The sequence below is a fragment of the Pistacia vera genome, unplaced genomic scaffold (genome assembly GCF_008641045.1).
Source record: "Pistacia vera cultivar Batoury unplaced genomic scaffold, PisVer_v2 Contig341, whole genome shotgun sequence".
In the NCBI taxonomy this organism is placed as follows: domain Eukaryota; kingdom Viridiplantae; phylum Streptophyta; class Magnoliopsida; order Sapindales; family Anacardiaceae; genus Pistacia; species Pistacia vera.
The window spans coordinates 708,522-728,465 of record NW_022196159.1 but is presented as its reverse complement, the minus strand read 5'-3'; the positions used below and the strand labels follow the sequence as shown (position 1 = coordinate 728,465).

The following is a 19,944-nucleotide window of genomic DNA, read 5'->3' as shown; positions in this document are numbered from 1 at the left end:
CTCATAACAAACACATTTTGCCCTCTAACTACTCGATCGATCGTACACGAGAGAATCTTCAAGGGACAAATATATATATAGATGAGGGAATTCTCAGATGAATATACATCAATTTTAATGGCTAAAGAGATGAAATAATGAGAAGTTTTAGTAGATCTGATGGGTAAATGCATATACGTCTGTTTAATTATTATAGTGTTAGCGTAGCTTGTCATGGTCAGGAATGTAACCAGGATATTTAGTGACGGGTTTAAAACATTTAAGTTGAATAATTTACAGTAAAATTATAGGGTTAATATGAATTTAAACAGGGTCAAAATAGTAAATATTATAAAATATAAAACCTTTTTTTTTTCATAGTTTAATAGGCTCAATGTGAATTAAATGGAATCAAAAATGTAAATATCATAAAATAGAAAATTTTTTTTTTTCAAAGTTTTAATGTGTTCAATTAAACGCATACGTTATTGTGCGGTACGTCTCTGATCATTGATATATATCAATGGTTCAGATCATGATCATGATCTAATGGTCACGTGATGTACCTTTATATATATATATATATATATATATATATATATATTATATATATATATATATAAAAACAGATGTAAAATGACCAAAATAACCCTAACAAGTTCATGTATAGATATCTTTCTTTTTCACATACAGAAGGCAAATAAAGAGAAGGATGGCAAGTAGAATAATGAGGAGGGTGCATGGGATGATGGATGATAATGAAATGAATCAGTAGCCGTTGATTTATGAAAGCAGGATTAATGATGCTAATCACGGTTTGTCATCATGCTATTGCTAGCCATGCAGATCAATTAATGGTTTCTAATCAAGAGCTGTCAATTCCGTACCATTATTTTTTCTAATTATTCTGACACACTTTTATTTTTGGTTCTTGGTATTATGGATTTTTTGTTCTTGTCATCATCTTCTGTAAGTAAGGATTTTAACTCATCATATTTAATTATTCATTCAAACATCATATCATTCAAACGGCTTACAATAGTTTTCAAAACTTTATACCATTTTTAATTTATTTTTGAACGCTAATTTTATCGGTTTAAGGATTAGAGTTTAAAGATAGATATATATGTATACACGGCTTAAATTCGATCTTCATCTAAGTATTGTGATTAAGTAGAGGATAGTGACAGTAGATTACTGCGTTGGTCTCTCCCGAGGATCGTGAGGTGCCCCTAAGTTGGTTCCGACACTTTGGTTAAAAAAGAAAGTTATAGAACATATTATGTTATTATATATAATTTTAACTATTCAAAATGTTTAGATTGAGTGACAAAAAAATAGTGTAAGAAGATAATATGATGTTGTAAATCTTCGGTATGTATAAAATAATTTTTTTTTTAATAAAATCCAATTATAATATGATTGAATTTTTGTGTTTTGATTTTATCGAAAAAATAGGTTTTTTTGTTCGCCCTTGAGACACGTAAGTAAAAGACGCCCTAACAATTTTTAAAAAGTATTAATACCCCTAAAATTCAATTATACCCTAGAAAATATCACAAACCCGAGAAAAACTTACATAAAACAACCTCACCACCTTACTTGGTTGATACGGTGTGATTGTCCCGGAAAACAAGAACATGTATTGTTAATTTTCAAAACGTTCTTATGGTGGTGGTCCTGATAAATGATAAGAAAGAACATGTATTGTAATTTTCAAAACCATTCTTATGATGGTGGTCCTTGATAAATGATAATAGACGTAGTTATTCATGCATGAATCATTCGATAAATATGTAACAATACATGCTATTATATCATCAGACAATTTACTATGTCTTGCAAGAGCATATGAAATTTAATTGAGCTTATAAGTAGTAGTAGATCTTAAAATTTAGCTGAATACGTACAAACTGTTTTGATACCCCGAGTACTAAAAAATAAAAACAATTAACCCACCTTGATACGATCTGTGAGGGATTTGTATTTTAAAATTTATAGAAAAGATAAAATAATATAATAATAAGACAAAAAAGAGGGGGAGGGGGAGGGAATAGGAATAGTGATTCAAAGGTAAGAAAGTTCACATGCTCCTGAAATTATAAAAAGCTTGCATGAAAAAAGGATTTAAAAAAGCTTTGAAATTTGGCTTCTGGTTGGCCTTTTGTTATAGTCTTTCTAGATGAAAGATAACAAACAACCACCACCCACGATGAAAATTAATCAGCTTTTTCATATTCAAGTAACCCGAGTAAATTTCTCGTCCTAAATCTTGAGAAAAAAAGGGGTTTGAATGGTCTGTCACAAATAGAAAGATGCTGCTAGTTCTGTCCCCCCTATGGCTCTGATTTTGATGAAAAAGGTTACATAGAGAAAGAGACTTGAGAGTAATGAAATTGATATGAGAATGAGAGAGTTTGTTTGCGTCTGTGTTGGGTTCTGTTGTATTTTGAGGAGGAGTGGATCAGTCATCTCTGTCATTAACCCCCCTCAGCTCTTAAATCTTTGGCACTGAAAAACATGGGTTTTGCAGCTTTACATTAATTGTGAGACCAGAACTGCAGGTAGAAAAAGAATACCTTATTCTCTCTCTCTATAGTATTCATATTTATGAAAGTTTATGTTATAAAATTTTCTTCAGAACATTTCTTAATGCTGAGTGAAACAGGTCACCTCTAAATTTTCTGACCTCCTCAGCCAACAAAGATCTCCAAATAGTCCAAATGGATAATCCAAAACTTGTGGCAATTTTTCTCTCACCTCATTCAATGAAATAGTCTCCCATTATTATTGCTAGTTTCAATGGTAACCCAGAACCACTTTTCATTCATTAAACAAATTAATCAACCAATAAGAACACATTACACAAATTTCATAACACCCCACTTGGTATTTTACTAAGAAAAAGATTAACATAAGCTTTTATAATTATAACTAATTTTATGGATGATCATGAAATAGTACAGTTTTTCCATTGTCTTTGTTTATTACTTCACCTTCTGTTGCTGCTGTTGTTGTTGCTGATGAAATGTAACTTAAAGCCAAGGATTTTTCATGGTGATCTGGCGGCATTCTTGTTTGGAACTGTTGCTGGCAATTATAGCAAGTGATTCTCAACATTGTAGAATTGATTTGTTTAATTGCATGTTCTTTCAAAGATTGAGCTTTTTCCAGTTGAGTTTGTGCTTGTTGCCTAATCCTTTTCGCATTCGCAAACTCTTGTTCGGCAAGCTCAATCTGCCTCTTCGCCGCCTCTCGCGCTTCTTCTGCATAAGCTTTCTCCGCCATCGCCATTCTCAACTCTTTTCGCGCTTGTTCCTTCACACTGGAAGCCACCATTGTTGTTTTCTTCTCATTTGTAGTACTTTCCCTCGGAGAGTTAACCATTTTGCCACCATCTTTTGATTCATTTTTATGATCACTAAAATCTGATGAACCGATTGAGAGCTGCAACTGGGTGGAATGATTATCATCAATCTTTGGAGAAACCGAGGCTTCAAGAGAGCTTGAAGTGGTTAAAAGCTGAAGCTCCAAATTGTGATAATTTGCATTCTTCTTTGAAGGCCTTTGATGATTATCTTTACTAGGGCTCAAGAAAATGGCGTCAATTGTCGGCTTTGGCACAATCAAATTAGGCCACGGCGAGGTGCTGAAATTGGTATCACTGGAGGGGCTTCGGCTGGAAGCAGTTCTCGACAAGCAAGCCGGCTGTAGGGCTTGAGGCTCCGGCCGCAAACGCCCCATGCTGCAAGCATCTTGGTGCTCGATGAAGCTCTCAACTCTATTAAAAAGGAAAACAAAAGATTAGTACATAGATATCATAATTCCACGTAGCGAAAAAGTATAACAAAAGAAATATTCAAAAAGGGCAGCTTGATTTATCCCTTGGTGGTGGCTTTATTGATGAAGATAAGTATTAAGAAACAAGATTAAGAGGAGATCCAGCCATTGTTATTATTATTAAGATATGAAATATATAAAAGAATGCATAAACAAATGGTTTGAAAATGAACCGACTGGAGTTGAAATAGTAAAAAGTTTATATATATATATATGTAAATGGAAGAAGAAAATATTAAAAAAAACATGCAAATTAAACTAGAGCTAATCATTTAACACATAGATCATCACAATGGGAAGCTAGAAAACTACACGAAATGAAGAACTGTTTTATATGATCTTTGGGAAGACATTTTGATGAAGATGATATTTTGAAAACATGTTTTTGTTTCCGGGTAATAAAATTGATAGAATCTAGAAATCAAGAAGGCTATAGTAGAGAGATACGAATTGATTGTACCACTGCTGATAATAACTTTTACAAAAAGTAAAAGAAAAAAGTGGAATGCAATGACAGACAGAACAAAAATATTAACTCTAGAAATATAAAGTTAAAGTGAATTGAATTGATTGTAGTGATTATAACCTTGAGAAAACACGGCCACAATCACAGGAATGGCCTCGGGTGCCACAGGTTTTGAGATGAGCTTTGTAATCCGATTGAACTGCATACCCTTTTGAGCATTTCTCACACACCCATTGCTTGTGATTGCTGTGTTTTCGCCTGAAGTGTTTCTTGATTCCCACCAAATCGCCGAGGGCGTGGCATGGGTCGTGGTGCAAACAGGTAGGCTCCGGGCACACAAACACTCGCTTTCTCACCACAGGCGTCTCCCTCTTCAGCAGCTTCCATGGAACCTTGTGTCTTCTCCTATGCATCTGCAAGTTTTGGTCTCGCTGAAACCCCTGGTTGCAGATCTCGCACACGTAACGATCCGACTCCAGGAGCGTTTTCGGTGACAAAGAAACCACTTCCGCGTCCGGATCTACACAGAGAAGACGTTTGGTTATTCGAAAACATTATCTATATACGAATACATCATAGATAATAATTTGAAAGAAGAAATATATTTTAACGTACCCGGAGTTCCGGCCGGTCTTCTTTTCCTCTTGTTATTGTGACTCCCATTCTCCAAACAAGAAAACGGCTCAGCAGAAGGAATTGAAGAAGAAATATTATTGGTTAACATGATTAGAAATTAAACTACTCTTGTTTATGATGAACTAGCTATATATATATAACATAATCTTAAGAGTCAAAACATAACTAAACAAAACAAAAGATTTAGAGATAGAAAGAGAGAAGGAAGAGGTAGAAAACTAGGAAGAACATGAAAGGAGCAGCAGAAAGAAGCTTTTTTCTCTGTGTCTTTCGGTTGATATTCAGCTTTGTTTTAGGCTTTTAAAATAAGATTTTTGAGCTTTTTGGTAGATAGCTTTTCTTTTCTTTCCTTCTTTCTTCCTTTGTTTCAGAGTTTTTTCAGGTCTCATCTTCACCAGGTGTTAGTGTTTTGTTGTGTTGAAGAGTGTCCTTAATTATAAACAAGAAAGAAGAGAGAGTGTGAGAGAGCCAATCACAATGCTCGAAACTTGATCCCACAAGCTGAAGAAGATGGGCCAGAATGTAAAAAAAAATAAACATCCCCCGCACAAAGAAACAAACCCTCATAATAATTCATTTCTACACAGAATATATAAAGAATGAAATTTTAATTTTTGCATGCATAAATACTGACCACTCTCTTCATATTTATGTATCACGTAAGCTCTCTCTGACTCTATCTATTTTTGTCACTCTCTTTAAGCCCCCGTTTTCTGATTTTAAAGATAATTCTTTTTGGTCCCTAAGGTTTGGCCTAAATACATTAAAATCTAGCATAATTTAAAATTACATTCAAGTCCTTATTAGTTCAATAATGAGTGGTGGTGATTGGTGAACAATATGGTAATCCAATAACATGACACATCGTTTAGGATATTAATTTTGTAATATCTTTCGGGACGTGTAGTGTTACTCTTATCGTGTGATAGCATGAAATACTTCTGACTGTTACTTTTAATTTTCTTATATCAACATAATCATTCAAATATTCAATGTTAGTTAATAGCTCTTTTCTATAATGTCGTCAATTTCTAATGTCATTTACATAGAGAAGATTAGGGGATTTTAGATCTTGAAAAAAATAAATTAAGCAACTAATAAGGACTTAAGTGTTACTTTCAGATTATAGGGACCTAAAGGATATAAACTAAATGTCAAAGGCGAAATGAATTTATCTCCAATTGTTTCATAAATATCTTGTGAGGATGTGAACTTACTAGAGTACCCCTTGCCGCTGAATTGAATTATATAAAGCAGTTTCTTTAAAGCATATGAAGATGTGATGTCACCGTCAAGGGTATAGCAGTCAATGGAGCATCATTCCTTGCTTTCGTAAAATGTAGTACAAATATTAGCTTCAATAACAGTGAATTTGAGCCCCCACGATTGAATCAATAGATGAAGAGATGGCGACATTTTTAGGGTTTTATTTCCCCCAAATATAAAACCAAAATAATAATAATAATAATTTAATAATAATAAAGAACTGAATTTTCACGTATATTGATTTGTGTTACGTGGATGATAAAATTAAAGTGAGGAAAATTGTGGTTAAGATTTCTCATTATCAATTCTTTATTTGCTATAATTTAGAATTTAAATCAGCCCCTTATATTTGAAATGGTAAGCAATTATATATTTGATTAAAGTACTTATAAGTGATGATAAAAATTAATGTGTTTGGTAATGGCTTATAAATACATTTTATTATAAAATGACTAAAAATGGTATCACATTAAACAAGGGATACTATGAAATTTTAAAATTAAATAAGGATAATGTGATAATATACTTGATCAAACTAACTTATAAGTGAAAAAAAAAAAAAAAAAGACCACCCCCCAATTATTTTTTTGGGTTTATAAGCTCAAAAAAGTTATAACAAACATATCGGCTTAATTTTAAAACTTATAAGCTAGTTTGACCAGTTTATAAGCTAGACAAACACCTCATAGTAACACGTATGTATTATGAGAATTTATAGTTTAGAATTCACATTTACATTTCTATATATTTATTAAGATAAAGCTCATATCATTGGAGAAATCTGATCTTAGATTTGCGATGTCTAATATATTTTTTTTAATTGATCAAAAAATCATAAGAAGTTATAGTTTGTTATTGTTTATGCAGGTTGAGATCTTCAATTTGATTTAAAAAAAATTATATTTTATAGCGACATTTCATAACTCTCTACGCAATTAGATTAATAACGATTGAATGGGCAAAAAAGTAACTCTAGTTTTTAAGTGAATATATATATATGATATATATATATATATATATGGAACTTATGGACAATATAAGAGAAATTTGTGGCAATTTAATTAAATTTTAAAAATCTATTTAATTAAACTCAAAATAGTGAATTCCAATTAAAGGGCCTTCAAATTCAATCATTTCAAAAGTCATGTCCCCTATTGGCAGTTGAAACTGAAATAATTAAAAAGAACCTAAATTAAAGTAACCAATTAGATGATGGTGGCAAAAGATCTGCTAAAAAGTGATAACCCATGTCGGTATGCTTTCGAAAGCTAATGAAGAGAAGAGATAATCACAATATAATATACAGTTACTAAATTATAATGTAGTAAAATTAATTTTTACTATCTCTTTACTTTGACGTGCAAGGTAAGGTTAAAACTTATCATCGCTTCAAACAAAAATGACTTTAATACCAAGTAAACAGATTAGATAAAACTTATTTTCAAAAACTAACTCAAAAAAAAAGAAAAAATCCTACAATTACTCTATATATATATATATATGCTCATTAAAACTTTCATTTAATTTAGTAAAAGTATTATATATTTAAATATTAGAGGAGATCTGTCTTCGCGAGTGTGTAATAACTGTAGCTTTGTATTGAGTCAATCCAATGCATGGCCTAAAAATAATACACAAAAATGATAGCATCATTCATGACACGTAGCAGTAAACAGAATATACCAGATAATCGGAGCCACTAATTATCTAATAATCTATTTCCTTTATATTCACCTTTGCGAATCTACTTGTATCAAATGTCTCTATCATCACAACGTTGCTTCTGGTAGGTTTTTCCTTTAAAATTAGAGAGAACTTTATGGGTCTTTTAATTGTAAATCAATAAACAAAAAATGTAAATTTAATTTATAAAATAAAAATTTCATTCGTAAGTGAAATAATGGATTGAAATTTTTCTTTATATTATACTTAGAACATATAAAGTTTATTCGAATTTTAACAAAATACTATTTGAATTTTTTTTTTTTTTAAAAAAAGGACAACTATTCAAGAATTTTCGATATACACATATATAGTCAAATCTCGCGTTTGTCATAAATTTGCTAACTTTTTATAATATTAGAAACTAATGATTCAGCATCACTTGATTATACGTTAAAATTCAATACGATTATATCTATGAATTTTTGTGTAAAAATTAAATTTTTTTTTTTTTTTTTTATAATTGGAGTGTTCAACCAATTTATAATATCTGACTAGTTATGGAGCCTATTGACAATGACCCACTACAAAGATATTAGGTAGATTGTAGGATAGTTGTGGAAGGGGAGGAAGGTGATAAAATCTCAAGGAGAAAGAATCTAAGAAAGAGAGTAACATTGGCCTCTTTTTTTGGTGGCTGCGGTGCCGGCTTCTAAAAGATAATTGTAGGCCCCATTTTACTACCTCTCGTAATAATTTCACCACCTCACCTCACCTTTATTAATCTCCCTAATTATACTTTATTAATTAATTACTTATTAACACTACCTAATTTAGAAAACTATAATGAAATTTAAAATGGAAAATTAATAATTACCAGGCTTTCAATCTAGTTTTTTTTGTAGATATATATGCATTTTTTTCTTTATTTATTAATTATATGAGTTCACATGTTTTTTAAATCTATTGGGTTCTTAATAATTAACAATTTTTATCAACTCTTCTGTTTGAGTACTATTAAAGATATATATAAATCACTAGTTTTGCGTCGAACGGCAAAACTTTAGTCGTATGAGTTGATTATCTAGAGATTTTTATTCGAGTCCTATAAGTGTCACCTTATCAATTTGTGAGTTATTTGATCTATTAGTTTAGAGTGTTTAATAACTTCAGAGATTAGTTGAGACGACAAACTGGTTGGACAACTGGTTATAAAAATAAAAGATATATATAATTGTCATGGACGAACATTCTAAGAAAAAGAGAACGAACGACTAAATGGAACTAGGTCTTTAAATTAACATGCGTTGAACGGACACGTTAACATAAATGATTCTTAATAGGATGATAAAGAATAAAGAAATAAATAATAAAAGCAACTAGTAAGTAATTAAGGAAAAAATGATTAGATTGGGGATTAACACTAGGGGAGATGATTACAAAGGACATTGCTGCATGTGTTTCCGAATCTGACTCTCATCATCCTCCCATTCCTTCCTTTCTTTTTTAACCTTTTTTCAATTTTATTTAATCTTTAATTTAACTAGTATAGATTAAGCAGCAGCTTTGTTTAGCCTTTTCATTTGTTTAATTTATCAATTAATTATTATAATATTTTCCCCATTCATCATCAGCGAGGCCGCAGACAACTTTTACCTCCTTTTTTTTTAATATTTTTAATTAACTACTTAAATATTCAATTTTTTGACTTGGGATTCGAAAATTATAATTATACGAGTTAATTAATTAAATTTATATAATTTTTTTACAGGAGTTCTGAACATTTATTATAAAACCGAAAATCGGGTGTTATATTAATTAATTAATTTTTTTTTGTGACCGAGTATCTGAACCATTTTGCAATTCGAATAATACCAAAACCATTGAAATCTTACAAATTTAAATAAGTAAGGTACTCACAAATATAGTATAATTTAGTCATTTAGGGACTCGACACAAGACCTTAGAGAACTAAGGTTTACCATACACCACAAACAAGTGGTTACGCTTAATCTATTTGCATTTTATGGCCTGTTTAGATTTTAAGGTCCAGTAGTATATTTTGCCATAATAATTCAGCCAGTTAGCAAAATAAGCTATTAATATAACCTTTAGGTTACTATCCTTCACCTCTCTGGGTTTGATAATAGGTCATTGACACCCCACGTGTATGAAACAATGAGACTAATTTGCCCCAATTTCAACAATGTCAATGACCTCCCATAGCATTTATTTAACCGGAAACATAAATAAAATTGTTGAATTTTCAACCCGTCTTTGGGTTTATAAATATCCTAAAAATCAATGGTTAAGAAGTCACAAATTAACTATCGATTTTTCTAAAAAATGTGAATAAAAATTATTATTATATTTATTTTGTTAAAATTTCTATTATATAGATAAATAAATACAACGGTCAAAAGGTATGAATGTTGGTGATGATTTCAAAGTATTTTAAGGGCTCTTTCTTCTTCACACGAATCTCTGAATGCCTTGCCATTTTGTTTTTTCTGCATTTTAAGAGCTGTAGCAGGTACAATGATGGACATTGCCCAGAACTGACCTCTTGTCTCCTGTTTTTCAAATTTGTTTTCGAAATATAATAAAAACAACAGCAAATATTCCACAATTCTCTATAAATTTTCTGAAAACGTTTACAAAAACAAAAAGTCTTACTATAATACATATCATATCAATACTCAACTTAAAACTAATAAAATAGACTTATATATATAATCACGAAACTGGAAACAAATCGCCGAAAATGTCGTATTTGTTTTCGATTAAAAAAAAAAATCCGGAAAAATGTAATAAACGGAATTATAATATAGCCCCACAACTTTGTGTTGTTACTGAACAGTAACAGGGGACCTCAGAAAGAGAAAGTTCCCTCAAAGTTATCAAATACTTGGTTGAAAAAAGTACACCTTGGTACAATTTTAGCACTGCCTTTTCTTATCATGAAAATAGTGAAGGAAGGAACAAGCAGCGCATTTAATCTCAAAGACAAAATGAAGGGTGCGTTTGGTGTGTATTTGGATAGGATTTATGGATAATATTGGATGTTGGATAGGGGAGTATTACGAGGTAAATTTAAAAAATTGAAAAAGCCCATAGGTTACATTTAATTAAGACCCTATATATAAATGACAAAAACACCCCACCACCTGCAGTGTCAGATTCGGCCGCCACCGACGGAATTTGGCCGAAAAATTTCGTACGGACAGACGATCGGATCTGTGCCGTAACGCATCATATGGCTTTTCGGCCAGCTCATCAACGGATCTGGCCGGAAAAGGCCAGATCTAGGGCCTGTTATGGCCGTCGACGGCGGAAGGCCAAAACGACGGCCATCTTTGGCCGTCGTTTTTTTGTCAACGACGGCCAGATCTGGCCTTTTCCGGCCAGATCCGTGGTGGATCTTGCCGGAAAAGGCCAGATCGGTGTAATTCCGGCCATTTATGGTCGGAATTTAGGCCGTTGTACAGATTCCGGCTATCACCGCGGGTGGTTGCGGATCTGACAAATGGGTTGATGGGGGGTTTTTTGTTAATTTTTTTAAAAAAATTTCAGGGGGCATTTAGTAAAAATTAATAACCTTATGGGGTCTAAAAGTAATTAAAAAAATAGGGTATTTTCTGGAATAGTGTGCCAAACATTATTTGGAGAATAGGATTGGGAATATGGATAAAAACAGGGAGCCAAACGCACGAAGATATTTTTATTGTTAATTTTCTCCTAAGGTTTGTATGTGGTTGGGATGGTGGGTTACTGCGATAGTCTATCGAAGATTAATTAAAGTATGCGTAAACTGGTTGGATATCTTAGTTACAAATAAAAGACGTTTGTACATGAGTTCTATATATTAATATAGTGTTAAGATATAGAAAATTTTAAATAATTGAAAGGTTGATTCTCCATAGGTATGTCACGCTAAAGGGTACATGTTAAATCCCAATTGAGAAAAAATTAAAGAGAAAATTTTAGTAGTTGTTATGGGTAAAATTAGGTATATGGTACCCAAAGAGTTGTTACGTGTCCTAAAGTCATAATTGATCCTAACAAAGAAAATATCATCCAAAATGAAAGTTTAATTATCAAATAAGAAATAAGGTTATGACCGTTATAGATAATTAAATTCTCATTAGCTAAAGTAGACTGCTAAAAAGATTTTTATCATCGTAACAGACTTGTTGTCAGAAGAATTTTTATCCTCGTTGCTCAAAGAACTCATTGCCCGTAGTCGTCAAAAAATCTAGATATCAACTGCAATTTCTTATTAATCACATATTAAACTAAGCAATTAAAGCTCAAAAAAAAAAAAAAAAAAAATGATTAATCCATTAATTGAAAGGTTTAAATTAACCCTAAAACAAAACAGCCGTCAAATGTATAGCGTAAGAAGGGGGGAGGGGACCCAATAATAGATAGATGAGCCGTGAGCGTGGGGAATCGAATTGGCAATTAAAAATAAAAAAAGAGTTGGGCTTCGGTCGGGTAATTTTCAAAAAAATGGGCCCATGTTTGGCCCACCAAAAAAATTGCCTTTACCATTTTGCGAATAGTATCACGAAGCCTACGTCCTTGGCATCTTTTATTTAAGAAGTTTCCCTTGTCACTTTCGTACTTAACATTTTGACCCCCTAACCATACCCATTTTGAGTGTTTTACACGAATTCAGATCCTCTCCTTATCTGAATTCTTTCCAACATTTTAGAATCTTGAGTAAAAACGAATTCGATCCGTTTTATAGTATTATCCGTTTCTGGAAAACTCGAATTGAGAGAGGGTTTTGATCCATTTTATAGTATTAAAATTAAGATCAAGAGAGCTTATAATAATATGTTATTTTTTATATCAAAAATTTAGAATAACAAGGAAATATCATGGTATCAGAACTACTGTTGTGCGGTAAATCCCTGATGCAGGCATGGGTTCACGTCACGTGTCAGTTTTTTTATGTTAACATTAATTACAAGTGTGCTGTTGTAAAAATATATAAGCATATTTTTTACTCAAATTAGGGATCCGAAATTATTCACTCTGTAAGTAGCCAAGAAAAGAAGCAACAAAGAAAAAAAAAAAACAAAAATAGTGGACGTAGGATTTGCATCAAACATCCGAACAAATTTAATAATCGTTTTCCTTGTGCGAGTGCTTATTCTCATTTGTGTTTATCATCCATCCATTTATCCAACATCAAATCTTTGAATTTTATATAAACTCCTGCATAGGTTTACTTTGAATCCTACGTATTTCTTATTGGTGCAAATCGTTGCATCAATAACTATTATTAAGGAACCATAAATAAACCTTATATACTAATAATTATAATGAAATGATAGAGCTATCAAAACTATTTATTTATTTATTTTATTTCTTTTCAAAATAGAAGATAAGTATATGTGATATTCTCCAATCATAGGATAGTATTAATTAAAATTCTCATAATATTATTGAGAAATGAGTAATGTATTTGATTTGGACTACTGAATAAATAAAATGTAAAATAATGGGTGCACACATTAGCTTGGTGGGTTCCAAAATAAATAAAAATAAAAATTATTAGTGGGAGTGAGATCTTTGAAAACATATTAATTATTCTCAAATTGTCTTGTCTTAAAGGGCCCTTCCAAGTGTTTAATGATTTATATATTCATAATTGTATTCTCTTGGAAGTATGTATTGATTGAAGGGGTGTGTCATTTCTTTGCCTCCTTATTTTAATTAATTAATTATTTTCTAATATTCTTTCATTTCTTCTCCTTCTAGATGCATTAATATTACAATATCTATATGGACAATTATAAAATAATTTTTATTTTTTATTTTGTTTGATTATCATGGGCAATATCTTTTACCAGCTTTTACACAAGACAAACATATCTTGTTCATCATTGTATCAACTATCAAACACTTATTGACAAATTTAATTGAAAAAAAGTGAGATGTGGTATGTTGGCTATGGCCTTCTACATATTATATACAAATATTTTGCTTAATTAATGCTCCAATCTTTCATTAATTTTGCTTAATCACCATTGATCTAAAATCGACATGAAACCCATATAAACTTTAGAATACATCGAATAATAATTAAAGGTTTAAAAGCTCTTCGAAGGTAAATTAAGCTTCTATCTTACCATGTTGAAAAAGACATTAAAAAATCGTGTTTTTCTTGTAGTGTCGAGAAGATAACATTAATTACAGAATATATATACGTATCTTGTAAAGGAAGAAAGAGAAATTTCATTGAAGTTTCATATATTCCATTTCTTTGATCCATTTCATTTAGTACCCACAAAAGATTTTGTGTGCTTAGTCACATACAAGAACAAAAAACACAAAGGGATAAGCTAAGCTAATGCATAAATAATATATTAAACTTTAAAAAAAAAAAAAAAAAAAATCTTCTTTAATGTATGAAAGCCAAAAAAGAAAGAGACAGACATAAAATTCCAGAAAATTCTTCGCAAAAGTTTGTTGTTTTAAGCAAGAAGAAGTTCCCTTTGTGTTGTTTCTTAAATTTGTTCTTTATTATAGAACACACATATAAATTTTTATTTTCTTGGTCTTTCTCACTTTCATGATTCCTTCTTCTTTGATCCAATGAGAAAAACTATAAACAAATGAAGTTAAAGTACAATTATCTAATAGACAAGGAGCGTGGGTTGTTCTTCTTCTTCTTTTTTCCTTTTTCTGATCATCATCCTTTTGTATTATTATTATTATTATTTTCTATCTCTTTTTCTTCTCTTTATCTTTTCATAGAAGATGAACTTTTTGGTCTCCATGTGCTCAGCTGAGCTTCAAACATGGCAATGGATCATTTCTCACGAAAGACAAAACACCTAAAAAAGTAAGTAAAAATGTTAAAAGAAAAATGGTGCATGGAGTTGGCATGAAATAATCGAGGGCAAACTTTATTCACCCCGAGGTTTCGGTTAACTTTGGTTCAGGTCCTGTATTTTAAAATATTAGGATTTAACCCTCTTGAATTTAACAAACGTCTATAGAATAACAGAGCCCAAGTATTGATTGAATAATAAAAAATTGCCACCATTGGCGTCCAATGACTATATCTTGTTTTATAAGCCAAAATTTAGTCATCAAAATCATCTTAACGTTTAATGTGTACGTGTGAAATATCGCTTTTGCTCATTGATTATCTATTTCTTCTTGATGTTTGTTGCAAACAGAACAGGGGAATATATCCCAGTATTTTAAGATATAGGAGTTGGACATTGTCGACCAAAACCCTAAGGGGGTAAATACAATTAACTCCGTATTTGGAACTAGGGTTTGTATTTGCATGTGCCATGAAAGGAAAGCAAGAAACATAGAATCTTGATGCTTTTAATTGTTTCTAGCAAATTAAGTAAAAGGAAAAACAAGAAGAAAGTGACCAAAAAGAAGTAATAAGTGGTAACATGTCACACACACTAAAAAGAAAAAAAGATAAGAAAGAAAATAAAGAAAGAAAAAGAAAAGAAAAGAAAGAAAGGTGTCTTATATTTACAACAAAAAAGTTCGCATGAATCGACATAATCTTTACTTGGAAGGATCTAAAGTAGAAGAAGAGGGCCAGAAAACAGGGATCTGTTTCACATACGAGAAATTTTAGGTGTGAACGTCTTAATTTATTAAAATCTGAATCTAACATTTGTATAAAAATAGTTTTGCACACTCAAAACAAGTTATTGTTATATATTAATTTAAAACATAATTAATCTTGGTGAGGAAGGACCTAAAGAAATTTTCAAGTGCGATCGTCCTGACTGTTTTGTTATAAAACAATCGTTTTTTCGTATAAATTTTTTTCTCCTTTAGTACAAAATTGTTAATAGGAATACAATCAAGACGTCCACAAAGGAGTATAAAATTAGATGGGAGATATATTATTATTATTGTTATGATTATTAATGAAGAAAAGGTAGGGGCAACAAACCCTAATCATAAATGGGAGAAGGAAGAGGGGCCCTAAATTTGGGCATCTTTTGATCCACAATTTGTCAATAAGAAAATTGATGGGAAAAAAGGTAAAGGAGTAGTGATGGCACCAGAAACAAACCATGTGAGTGGGGAGAGTTATCTTTAAATCCAAAAAGAGAAGTTTGCCCATTGCCATTGCCATTGCCATTGCCTTGTGCAATTCCAAAAAGTCAAAGCATCAAATCCGAAAGATCAAAAGTCCCTTCCTTTATTAAAACAACTCACCAACGTGCAATCATCCCCCCCTCCCCTTTTTTATTTATTTATTTAAATTCATTATTTAGCCTTTCATTTCACGTAATTAAACAGTTCAAATCTCCCCACAAATCTCAAACACCCTGTTGAAATTATTCTTATGTGTTCATTCATTGTCTTTTTCGTTTGTTCATTTATCTTTTTTTGATAATTGAGGTGTCGGAATCCATTAAACACCCTTAAACCTAATGGGCCAAGTAAATCACAAATGTAATGAATGATCACTTTGTGAGATTCGAATACAAATACACAAGACTTCTGGATAACCTACTAAGATAATTAAAGTCTTGTCATTCGATCACAAGGCTAATAGTGGTTTTGTTCACTTATCTTTTTTCCGATAAGAAACGTATGTTCACTATTTTCATTTTCAAATATTCTTACTATTTTTTTTTTTTAATCTCTCGAAACATTTATAAAGTTTTAAGATTTAATTTCACGTGTTTTCATTTGTATTCATGTGTAGTTAGGGGTGTTAACGAGCCGATCTTTTGGCTTAACGAACTCGGCTCGTGAAAGGGGATTAAAAATCAAGCCGAGTTGAGCCGCAGATTTTATGGCTCGGCTCGGGTCGGAAGGGATTTAGGCATTTTTCAGCCGGCTCGCGAGCTAACCTCCAAAAAAATCAGTTTTTTTTTTTTTTTTTTAAATTCAATTTTTTTTTAATAAATTTCCTGGGCAGCACGCAGGCGGCAGGTCTGAATGTCGTAGACTTCAGAGAAGAGAAAGGAGGCATTCGTCAGCGTAGGAAGGCCCACCGAGTGAAGCTCTTTCTTTTTCTTTTTTTTTTCCTTGTAGATCTATTTCACGGCGAACAGAGAAATCGCGACGAACTTCCAAATGCGACAAAAATCCTATGAACAACACGGTGGAAGAATCTAATGACGAAAACCGACGAAATTCTGACTGGGAGTTGTCCTGATGACGGCGATGAAAATCATGATTGGGGTTAACTTTTACAGCACAATTTCATCTGTCGACAAAAATCGACGATTTGGGGATTTTAATAATGGGGGCCATTTTGTTATTTTTTAAAACTTTGTTGCATGTTTTTCAAGTCAATCCCATTACTTCAGAAAACCTAAAAAAAGCTCCCGGTTTTTCAAGCCAGGCTCGACTTGCTAGCCTTAGGAGCCGAGCCCCCCATGGCTCAAACTGGGTTCGTTCTGTCTCACGAGTCGAGCCGAGTCGGCTCGTTATCAAATGAACCAAGCCGACCTTGAGCTGAGCCGAGCTGGCTTGTGAGCGGCTCGGTTCGTTAAACACCCCTATGTGTAGTGAAGATTTTTTTTTTTTTTTTTCCTCTTAATTATAACAATAAATTTCATATACCCTTTTGAGTTATTTGATCAATAAACTCATACGGGAATTAAGATCTTGATCCAAGTTTTATTAAACTTTTAAAGTCTAGCGTCATATGTATCTATTTTTATACATGTAATACGATTTTTTTAAATTTTTTTTTTTTTAATAACAGCTTGAACACCCTTTTGAATTAATCGATGAAAAAACTCATGCACAAATTATATGATCCTTTTTTAATCCAAAACCTTTCTGAATTTTTAAAGATCTAGGGTTCGTGCACTCTTTTTTTTCTGTGTAGTTAATTTTCTTTTTTGCATATATATATATATATATATATATTCTTTCTTTAGCCATGATCGTCATGCTTAATCACCTTTAGATCCTCTTGCATATTATTTCAATCAAATGAGTTAATCCAATGGTATTCAAGTATAATCCTGATAAATGATTAAGGGGTGCACATAGCTCTATCCTAAGCATTATGTATGTGATTTTGATTTTTTTTTTTTTAAAGGTCTTTATAATTATTTTGATTAAGAAAATAAAATGGAGGGCTTGATAGATTAAATTTTGACAGGTAAGATACCAAAATGATATACTTCTATAAGAAAGGAGAATCAGAACAATGAAACACACTGGGTGGGCCAATGGCGATTATGACTTTTGAGTGTATTATTCAAAAAAATTTGAGGTTTGATCCCTGGGTTGCTAATAGGGGGTGGCCGCTGATAAGATTTATCCGGGTGTCAACTTCAGAGCCCTAAGAGATTAGTTGTGATGTCCGTAAGCTGGGTCGGACACTCCGATCACAAAAAAAAAAAAAAAAAAAAAAAAAAAATTTAAAGAATGGGTATACCCCATCAAGAAATTCATTAAAATTATTATTTTTTTGGAATACAATAACATAACAATTGAGAGTCAAGACCACCTAAATTAATCAAATAAATAAAAAAAAATAAATCACATATTAAATGTCACACATACATTGTTATTTTATTTTAATTATTCCGGAAATATTGAATTTATCTAAACAATCCAGAGGAAGTGGTTCGATTAATGGAGGATAATACTGAAAGAAGAGCCATGCAGACGAAAGCTCCCAATAGAAGACCAGCAGCTATATAAATCCTGTTGAGAAATTTATCAGTTCCGGATTTAATCCCAACTGTGTCTTCAAATCCAAGTGATAATAGGGTTTCCACAAAATCATTCACAAATGATTTTAATTCATATGTTACTGCAAATACAGCTCCAACTCCTGATGCTAAAACGAAACTGACCATCTGAAAAAAAAAAAGAAAAAGATATTACGGGGGAAAACAAATTAAACGGTTTTAAAATGGTTAAAAATAACACTTCAGACTCGTCACATGTCGCTTATGCTCTATGAATCCGGATAGGGCAAAAAGACGTGTGGTGAGTCCAAGGTGTTTCGAACATATTCATGATTAAATTTTGTATGATACAAGGATTAAATAACGATTGGTCGTAAAATGAATGTAATGTAAAAATTGACCTTGTCACCATAGAAATCAAATTCTGGCAAAAATTGACCACGAATCAGCCTCTTTTGTTTGAAAGCATAATATATTGCACAAGGTAATTGCAACAGTGAATAGGCTCCTCCAATTGCAGCAGTGGCAAGGACGTATCTGTAAATTTTTATTTGTTTGGGTACCAATAAGTAACAACATTAATATATAAAAATGAATATTAGCTATATCGGAAGACCGATTAATTTTTCTTGCCTTGAGAGAAAGCTAAATTTGAAGCGGCTCAACGGTTTTCGGAAAATATTGAAAACTATAAGATAAAACTATTCTTAATGTAACCCTAATGTGGACATGAATCGACTTAAATTTAGACAGGGATTTGTAATTCTCATATGCAAACGTATAGATCCATTTTGTTAAACTATATATATTACAGAATTTTGTTAAAACGAGTATACAAACAATGAAATAACTCATTTAACGAACGCTCTCGATACAAGAAGTTTACCTGTAAGTCATTACATCCTTGAAGGTAGTCTTGGAGCCATCAATAAACTTGATAGTATCAGTAACAAGTACCACAATACAACCAACGGAAAGTAAAAGAGCAAAAATCCTGAAAACGAGGGTTAAATTTACAATAGCTTTTGATGCCATGATTCACATTCAAAAGTCTTCCTAATTCTGAATTTGTATAAACCTTTGGTAAATGTCAAGTATTTTTATAGACACAAAAGGCTCAATTTTCTTGATAATTTCACCTAATTTTGGCTGTTTTTAGAGCATTAATCAAAGATCCATTGGCCGGACAAATTCTTAAGATTAATTTGAGACCTCAACAGTTCGTTAATTTTAATGTTTATGTAAATGCCAGCAAGGTTTTATCATAATCAACGAATCCCATAATACGCGAAGAGTAAGCGTATCATATCGACCAAAAAAAAAAAAAAAAAAAAAAACACGTGTTATTCTCTTTAGAATTCTTAAATCGTATGGGAGGAAACGTTATCTCCAATAACATAACGATATCTTAATATATGATTCGAAACT

General features: G+C 31.7%; 2 protein-coding genes across 2 annotated transcripts; both read right to left on the bottom strand.

Moving 5' to 3' along the window:
• Window positions 1–2,785: 2,785 nt before the first annotated feature.
• LOC116138448 (zinc finger protein SHOOT GRAVITROPISM 5-like) lies at window positions 2,786–5,076 on the bottom strand. The gene is made up of 3 exons (XM_031424164.1): window positions 4,901–5,076; window positions 4,406–4,805; window positions 2,786–3,760 (listed from the first exon to the last, which is right to left on the bottom strand). The coding sequence occupies exons 1-3, from the start codon at window positions 5,007–5,009 to the stop codon at window positions 2,920–2,922; spliced, it is 1,350 nt and encodes a 449-aa protein (XP_031280024.1). The 5' UTR covers window positions 5,010–5,076; the 3' UTR covers window positions 2,786–2,919.
• A 13,257-nt stretch (window positions 5,077–18,333) lies between these two features.
• On the bottom strand, window positions 18,334–19,572 carry LOC116138438 (CASP-like protein 4D1). Its single transcript, XM_031424151.1, has 3 exons — window positions 19,403–19,572; window positions 18,918–19,053; window positions 18,334–18,684 (listed from the first exon to the last, which is right to left on the bottom strand). Exons 1-3 carry the CDS (start codon window positions 19,549–19,551, stop codon window positions 18,424–18,426), a joined length of 546 nt encoding a protein of 181 aa, XP_031280011.1. The 5' UTR covers window positions 19,552–19,572; the 3' UTR covers window positions 18,334–18,423.
• Between the last annotated feature and the right edge of the window lie 372 nt (window positions 19,573–19,944).

Coding starts and splice junctions, on each gene's coding strand:
- LOC116138448 (XM_031424164.1), bottom strand. CDS start 5,009: ATGTTAACCAATAATATTTCTTCTTCAATTCCTTCTGCTGAGCCGTTT. Junction 4,806..4,900: donor AAGACCGGCCGGAACTCCGG/GTACGTTAAAAT, acceptor TTCTCTGTGTAG/ATCCGGACGCGGAAGTGGTT. Junction 3,761..4,405: donor TGTGGCCGTGTTTTCTCAAG/GTTATAATCACT, acceptor CCTTTTTAATAG/AGTTGAGAGCTTCATCGAGC.
- LOC116138438 (XM_031424151.1), bottom strand. CDS start 19,551: ATGGCATCAAAAGCTATTGTAAATTTAACCCTCGTTTTCAGGATTTTT. Junction 19,054..19,402: donor AAGGATGTAATGACTTACAG/GTAAACTTCTTG, acceptor AAAAATTTACAG/ATACGTCCTTGCCACTGCTG. Junction 18,685..18,917: donor TTGATTTCTATGGTGACAAG/GTCAATTTTTAC, acceptor TTTTTTTTTCAG/ATGGTCAGTTTCGTTTTAGC.